This window comes from Dendrobates tinctorius, unplaced genomic scaffold (genome assembly GCF_039654945.1).
Source record: "Dendrobates tinctorius isolate UK_male_01 unplaced genomic scaffold, ASM3965494v1 ptg000051l, whole genome shotgun sequence".
Lineage (NCBI taxonomy): Eukaryota > Metazoa > Chordata > Amphibia > Anura > Dendrobatidae > Dendrobates > Dendrobates tinctorius.
In genome coordinates, this window is record NW_027361719.1 from 9,944,892 (window position 1) to 9,953,077 (window position 8,186).

The 8,186-nt window shown below is 45.8% G+C and overlaps 1 protein-coding gene across 2 annotated transcripts in view; it reads right to left on the reverse strand.

Moving 5' to 3' along the window:
• MARCHF9 (membrane associated ring-CH-type finger 9) overlaps positions 1-7,977 on the reverse strand; it is a 228,940-nt gene extending 220,963 nt beyond the window's left edge. The window contains exons 1-2 of one of the 2 annotated variants that reach the window (XM_073576765.1): positions 7,583-7,977; positions 6,371-7,494 (exon numbers count right to left, since the gene is read on the reverse strand). In XM_073576765.1, the coding sequence (XP_073432866.1) occupies positions 6,371-6,694 (324 nt within the window). In that variant the 5' untranslated portion in view covers positions 6,695-7,494; positions 7,583-7,977. Of the gene's footprint in view, positions 1-6,370 lie in introns of both variants that reach the window. The other variant, XM_073576764.1, reaches the window with a different exon arrangement.
• Positions 7,978-8,186: the final 209 nt, after the last annotated feature.

An 8,186-nucleotide genomic window follows, 5' to 3' on the forward strand; every position in this document is an offset into this window, starting at 1 on the left:
TGCCCCCATATGCTGCCCCCATAAGATGCTCCATAGATTATACCCCCATATGCTGCCCCCCCATAAGATGCTCCATAGATTATGCCCCAATATGCTGCCTCTATAAGATGCTCCATAGATTATGCCCCCATTTGAAGCTCCATATATTATGCCCCCATATTCTGCCTCCATAAGATGCTCCATAGATTATGCCCCCATGTGCTGCCGCTGCTGCTGCATTTAAAAATAAAAAAAATGACATACTCACCTCTCTCCATCGCTGGGGGCCAGGTGCCAGTGTCACTGCTGGCACCTGAGATATTCACCTATCGGGGGTCCATCGCTGCTTGCTGCTGTCTGGCACGTCATCTGTCAGTGACGTTCAGACTGCAGGGGGCGCTGCACGCACTAACCACGTCACCGTGTCCTCTGCTGACTGAACGTCACTGACAGATGACGTGCCAGACAGCAGCAAGCAGCGATGGACCCCGGACAGGTGAATATCGCTATACATACCTGTCCTGGCGCGGTCTCTGCGGCCCCTTTCTCCCACGGTCTCCCTTCCTGCCTTCAGCGGTCATGTGGTACCGCTCATCAAACCCATGAATATGCGCATATTCATGAGTTTAATGAGCGATATCATGTGACGGCTGAAGGAAGGAAGGGAGATCGCGGAGAAGCTGGGGGCTGCAGAGACTGCGCCAGGATGGGTAAGTATGACCTGACACCCCTGCCCCCCTCCGAACCCTTGGTGTATATGACTCGAATATAAGCCGAGAGGGGGACTTTCAGCCCAAAAAATTGGGCTGAAAATCTCGGCTTATATTCGAGTATATACGGTAAACTAAAACGCATAAAAAATGCATGCAAAAAACGTGGCAAAAGAGTGCACATTTTACGCAGCATTTTCACTCAAACACTTTGGTTTTTGTGTAGTGACCCAGTCCAGAGTGTGTCCGTCCCTTTAAGTAATACTGAATTGTGAGTAGTTTCTGCACACTAGTGCTCACTCTTTAACTGACCCTCTACATTATTTGTGAGCTGTAATTCTTCATATCTAGTCACCTTCATTTTAGATGCAATGCATTTCTCGTTTGCTGTGTTCTGTCGCCATCTAATGGTGAAAGTGTACAATGACTCAATTATTGTTTTGTAAGGATCTGAGATGTGAATTCGGTCTCCTATTAGCCAGCTCCTAGTCACATGGTCAATAGGAGGAGCTGTTTTCCAGGCAAGTCTAGAATGTTCTTTAGTCTGAGGGATGCCTTCAGGGAGAGCAGAACACACGTGGAAGAGGTTTTTACCTCTCCTGTGGGCCTAAAAGCCTGAGTTCCCTCTAACCTGTACGGAAATCTTTCTAAAGAATTTCTGACAGGATTCACCACATGTAAAGTATTGCTGACAGGATTCACCACATGTAAAGTATTTATCACCGGATTCACCACAGTTTCTACATTCACCTATAAGTACTTGTGCATGTGCCGTGACACACTGTGGAGCTAACCCCATGTACAGGTCTGTAACCTCTATTTGCTGCGTCTACCTCCTGTAAAATACCAAAAGACATTGTCCAGTGCTCTTAAAGCTCCAGACCCCAATCACATCTCAGCATCTAAGTGTGAACTGTAATTGTCGTGGACTACCCATGAGAGACTGTTCCTTATTTGTTGCAAGTTATAATTCACGTTCCTGCTGAAGTAAAAGCAACTGTTATTGGTGTGTGTCATAATTCCTTCGGCTACGGACACCGTGTGGGGGTGGATAGCAGGGAACGTTCGGCCTGGTCATTACATTTGCAGCAGATTTTTAAAAAAAATGTGTACACAGGCTAACTCTACCTATCTACTTATGACATAAAAGCCGCTCAAACTAATTTCGTTTGCACTATTTCCTGAAGGCATCGCTATCGTCTTTACAGATGGGTACAGGAGCATCGTTTGCTACCTTTCTGCGTCCATCTGAAATGAGGGACACTTGTAGAAGGAAGCACAGAGTTTCATTTGCTCTCCATCCGTGTCATTGCTGCCTATGGCCCATTTGGGCGTTTTGTCTCAATCACGTTTTGGTGGGATTCAGAATGAAACCCTTCGGCACTGCAGAAATGCAATGTGTACAGAGCCTTGGTCATAAAATTAAAGTGAATCAGAAACTGTCAGCACAATTGCGGTATGCAGGTATGTTGGCAAGCACATTGGCAAGAATTGATACTTATTTCCCCCACTGTATCAGTCACACATTCAGTATTTGGTCAGTATTTTACCTCAGTATTTGTAATCCAAAACCAGGAGAGGAACAATCAGAGGAAAAGTATAATAGAAACACGTCACCACTTCTGTGTTTATCACCCACTCCTGGTTTTGGCTTATAAATACTGAGGTAAAATACTGACCAAATACTGAAAGTGTGAACGTGGCCTTACTCTGAAATGCAGCCATGTTTCCTAGTAAACATACTTTGAGAAGTCAGCTAGGAAATATGAGTCTTGGCTGACTAGTCTCATGCAGTCACTGGTCGGCCTCTCCCCACCCCGTTCCACATGACTGACGGGCTGTCCCTGTGCGGCCGGGCCAGCTTTTCAAGGTAAATTCACGAGGAAATACTGCAGCATTTCAGAGTAAGACATTGCTAATCTCATGACAATGGCACCTGTCAAGAAGGTATATATTATTCAGCAAGTGAAAAGTGTCAGAAACCAAAAATTGGGTGCGTGTATGGAGTGACTTTGACATGAGACAAGTAGATTGATGATGGGCCAGTGCATCTCCATAACAGCAGGTTTTGTAGTGGAATGTGCTTATTAAAAGTAGTACAAGGAAGGACCACCCATGCACGGGTGACAGGGACATGGGTGTCCAATGCTCACTATTAACGTGGAGAGCGAAGGCTTGTCCATCTGCCCAATCTCACAGAAGATCTATTGTAGCACAAATTGCTGCAGAAAAGCAATTTTGGACTTTGGAAGAAGGGGTCACAATTCACAGAATATCTCATCTTGTTGTAAATAGGGACGCATAGCTGCAGACGGGTCAGGTCATACTGATTCATGTCCACCATTGATGATGCCTACATTGGGCATGTTAGCATCAGAATTGTACAATGAAGCAATGGAAGAAGGTGACAAGGTGAAAGTCAGTGGAGAACCCTGTGTTATAGCTAAGAAATGACCATTTTTAGGAAAAACATCTGTCTACACCCATTTACAAGAATATATAATACTAAAAAGAGACAACTGAGGTCTACTACATTGAATATCCCTCTATGATCAGTCTACTTTCTCGTCGGCTGCATTCATTCTAGTTACTTGTATTTGATGTGAACTCCTGAACAGGTTATGTCATATATGTGCTCAGCCTTTAGGCAAGAAATGTAAAATAAATGCAATGAATATACAGATACAGTGATAGGCTTTGGAGAGGGTGTAATCATTACTATCTCCCTCTGCCTAGGGGCGGCCTACAAGCCCCAATGCAAAGAAAAACAGGAGCTTTATAAGTATATGATGTGGAAGCTCAATAAAATTTAATGGAAGTAGCACAATGACCAGGCCTATCTCCATTGTTCGGGCCCCTGGATGTTGGAGTTTCTCCAGTCAACAGAGTAACAGAGCTAAAGATCTTGATGGCGTATCACAACCCTGCAATGGTCTTCCAGGTACAACAGCTACTTTCAAGGTCTTTTTTGTAACATATAAGGTATGGATCCTCTAAATTGTGATAAAGCAGCATGTGTTGGCACAGTAGGTTAGTTTGTGGGCTTAGTAATATATGCTCACATGATTCAATTAATACTGCAGGCTTCAGAGGATGCTTAGATAACTCCAGGAACAACAAAGCACCAGTCATTAAACATGTGAGCTTTAAATGTGGGCATCTACTGGACATCCCTAAAGAACTAAAACTAGGTGGTCCTGAGTGTAGGAATACCATTAACACAGAACAGGTTCCTCTTGCCCTTGTCCTTGCTCTTAGCAGTCCAAGCCAGTAGAACATGAAAATTAGCAGAAAAATAAACATAAATGGTTCTAAAGTAGAGACATCCCCTGGTTTAAATCTTTAGGGGCATCACATAGATTTTTCTATATAAAGAGGTTGTCCAAGACTAATAATTAAGGCCAATCCTTAGGATAGGTCATTAATGTCTGATTGGTGGGGGTGCCGATCAGTTGTTCCCAATGTTGGAACCCCTCAGTTACAGAGCTGCACAGCACAGGTCCATCGATGGAACAGTGGCCACGGCTGGGTACTGCACTTCTATCCCGTATTGATTTGAATAAGGAGAGGATGTGCAGTACTGGCCGTGGCCACTATACAATCGAAAGGAGCTGTGCGTATCAGTTTTTGCAGCTGAGCAGTTTTGGATTTCGCCGGCACTGTGAACATTTGATTGGCGGGGTTGCCAGGTGTCGCAGCCTCACCTATCAGACATTGATGACCTACCCTAAGGATAGGCAATCAATCGCAATGACATAGACAACCTTTTTAAACTAACAGTCCATGTTTTGATTATTCATTGTTACCTAATCCCCCAGTATATATCATTTGGTTAGTATTACCTTAACTGATTTTGATCTGGTATTAATGGTGGGTTCCTTCTCTTCAGTTAGGTCATGTAATCTCATGGTGACCCCTCCTTGAAAGTTAAATGCTTTTCTCAAGGGAATCACTATCTCAGCCACCAGAAGTTCCTTATAACAAAATTACCTGAACATTACCAATGAAGTTCTCCACAAAAGGAAATGGAAACTTCTATCACAAATACTTATGATAATTACACAGCTCCTGTCACACACATTTATAATGTAGAAGAGGAATATTCATCCTCCCTGGCTGAATACTTACAATATATTAGTTTATTTAGGAGAATATAGAGGGAAGAATCAATCAAGAGTGTTAGCTTGGCAGGCAGAGATGATACTGCCTGTAGCTCCACGTCAAGCTGCGCTGATGCATTGATGCATCATGGGATTGAAAACATAGAGGAATAAAAATGCAGGATGAGATCAAGGAATCAAGATGGGTTGGTGACTGAAGAGGAGAAATAAAAGGCTGAACTCTAGGGAAGTGAGTGCAATATATATTTGAAGTGCAGAATGTGATAGGCAGTTGCGGGTTGAGGGATGGAAAAAATCCAGAGTGAATCTTCAAAGATCATATGGTTCATGACCAATGCATTAAAAAGCCAAGGAAGTTTAGAAATGATGGGTCAATGTTACTTGCCAATCTAGCTTCGTTCTGATATAGTCTCACAACAACTGGATCATGGCCACTCTTCTCCGACTTTTAACCTGGTTAAGAGTCCTGCCAGACAGATGTATGGATGGAACATGTCATAACCACACAATTCCTGTGAAATCTTATGACTGAATATTTATTGTAGGATGACTACTTTTTCTTACTATTTGTATGGAGGTCCATATTCTCGTCACCCTTGACATGGGCCTAAGTTTCTGAGTTGAAACAACAATTTGGGTCTTGGTAGACGACTCCATATTGATGCATTAAACATATCATAAATTCATTGTTTAATCCAGATATTAGCCAAGCAAACCAACACGACAAAGACATCTTTATGCACATGTCATTTCAAATATTAGTAAGGGAAGGAATCTAAATATCCCACTATACGCATTAATTCACTTCCAAGGACCAAGGAAGACCTTATAGACACACTGAACAACGTGCTGGCCATACATACCAAGATCTGCACTCAATCAGGTGATTATAGCAGCATCATGCAATTTCTCAAAACATGGCTAAAAAGACACAATTCCATGAAAAATTTATTTTTGGGGGGGAGTATCATGATGACTTCTGGTGTAGTCCCAATTCTTGACCAATTGCTGTAAATAACAATAGAAATTGTGAACGTATCTGGTAAGAGGATCTGACCGACGGCCCAGACGACCAGAATACGTACAAGACCTAATCAGCCAAATTATCAATATGTCTACGGCCAGTTTAGGCTCCAGCCAAGAGATCTCAGACACAATATATTCTCCTGCACATTTCTTCATGTACTGGAAGCCTCCAGAGCATCTTTGCCATGCAATCTAATGTAATCTCATTGTAGAGCCCTTTGTTCACATTTGCACGGAGAGACGACAAAATGTTTTAATAAAATCAACACTGTCATCTTTGCATAGAAAGGTGCATATTTATATATATATATATATATATATATATATATATATATATTCAGATGCACAAAATCCATAACCGTCAGCTCGCAGTAGCGATGTTTGATAGTACGGGAAGCTCCTCAGATATACCAGCCCTGGTGAAACGGAGGAAAAGCAAGTAATCATATCCCCCCCCCCCCAAGACAAGACCCTTTACCTTAGGTGACTTAATCTCAAACACTAAGTATGACCTGAAGTACAAACAGGACCCACCTGCTCAGGGCCTTGGAAGCAGATTCTGCACTGCGGGGTCCTCATGCCACTGTCAATGCTGCTGCCCAGGGACACAGCGTCCAGCGCAGCCCCAAGCCTTCCATCCTTCTCCTCCAGTGCCAGGCTGCGGGGTCTAGGATCAGATCCATAGTATTCCTCATCATCGTCTCTGGAGGAGCAGTCTGCAAAGGGCGGCCATCCACAGCCCCCAACCCCAAGCCCTCGCATAGCGTGACCCGGCTCCGGTTCACTTCGCCCAGATCGGGTCAGCACCAGAACCTTAAGTTCATTGAAGAACATACGGAGCCGGTATTTAAACATCATTCACCGGCCGGTGGACCAGGAGTTTGGGGGGTTCCAGTGCACAGCGGCATGGACGGAGGTCCCAAGTGACCCAATGACAGTGGAACGCTTCTCACTCTCCCGTGTTCCTGTGACAGGGGACTGAACTGCATGGGGTTAAGTGAGTGCAATTCAGGATTGTCTATCTAAAGGGGAGGTATCCATCCACCCTTCTGTATATAAAAAGGGGGAGCAAATAATGTGGACCCTAGAGATACATTTCAGAAAAAGGGCTTGTAAAATAGTTGTATTATTCCAACATGCAGTGACAGGGGGAGGTGGGGGGACCTGCAACCTTAAGGCCAAAAGGGGTGTACAGCAGGTAAAGGGTGAACAGCAGGTAAAGGGTGAACAGCAGGTAAAGGGTGTGCAACAATCTGCTGTGTGGAGGCAGAAGGGTTTACTGGATGGACAAAAAAGCAATTAACATCGATGCAGGATGGGGGAAAGAGAAGATTGGGGTCTCTCTGCCCATCCTATCTGCAGGGAGTGCAGCCCTCCATACTAGCAAAGCATCAGGAAAGGAAGAGACAAGAATCCTTTATAATCCAATGGAGAAGGCGACCATCTGGATGAGGTGCTGGGCTTCCTCCTATGTCTTCCCTCCCCCTTGCTTCCTCTTTCTTTTCCGTGGATGAAACACGCAGGGCTCCTCTTTTGTCTCAGCTCTCAGCATCCCCAGCCTGATGTGACTGTCCATCCATCCGGCGGAGATCAGGGAGCCGCATCAGCACCAGCCCCGGCGTCCACCCTGCAGCTGCTGCTGGGGGGTATCATCCTCACTGCACAGACACAAGCGGCAGACATGGATTGGAGCGGAGGCGACCCCCCAATAACCGGAGACACCCCACATGCAGGTGCGAGGCTTACCGTGCACCGGCTGCCGGCCGCCTCATTCTACACTCACACGATGGGCTGGCTTGTTATTGCACGGAGCCGTGGCAGCAATGGATGGCTGTGAAGTGAGGGCTGGATAAATATGGCTTCTTCTTCCGGTATGGCATGTTAAATAAAACATTTCAGTGGAGTGGATGTGTCATGTGTGGAGCCGCCGCCGCTGGAGGATCCGGGCTGCGCATCTGCGGCTGCTGGGTGAGAGCTCAGGACCTGACGTGCGGGTTCACGTAGGAGCTGAGCAGGTGATGTGATAGTGACCCGTCAGCGTCACATGACCGGCGTGTGTGTCCCGCAGGGCTGATGTGAGAGTGACCCGTCAGCGTCACATGGCCGGCGTGTGTGTCCCTCAGGGGTGATGTGAGAGTGACCCGTCAGCGTCACATGACCGGCGTGTGTGTCCCTCAGGGGTGATGTGAGAGTGACCCGTCAGCGTCACATGACCGGCGTGTGTGTCCCGCAGGGGTGATGTGAGAGTGACCCGTCAGCGTCACATGGCCGGCGTGTGTGTCCCGCAGGGATGATGTGAGAGTGACCCGTCAGCGTCACATGGCCGGCGTGTGTGTCCCGCAGGGCTGAT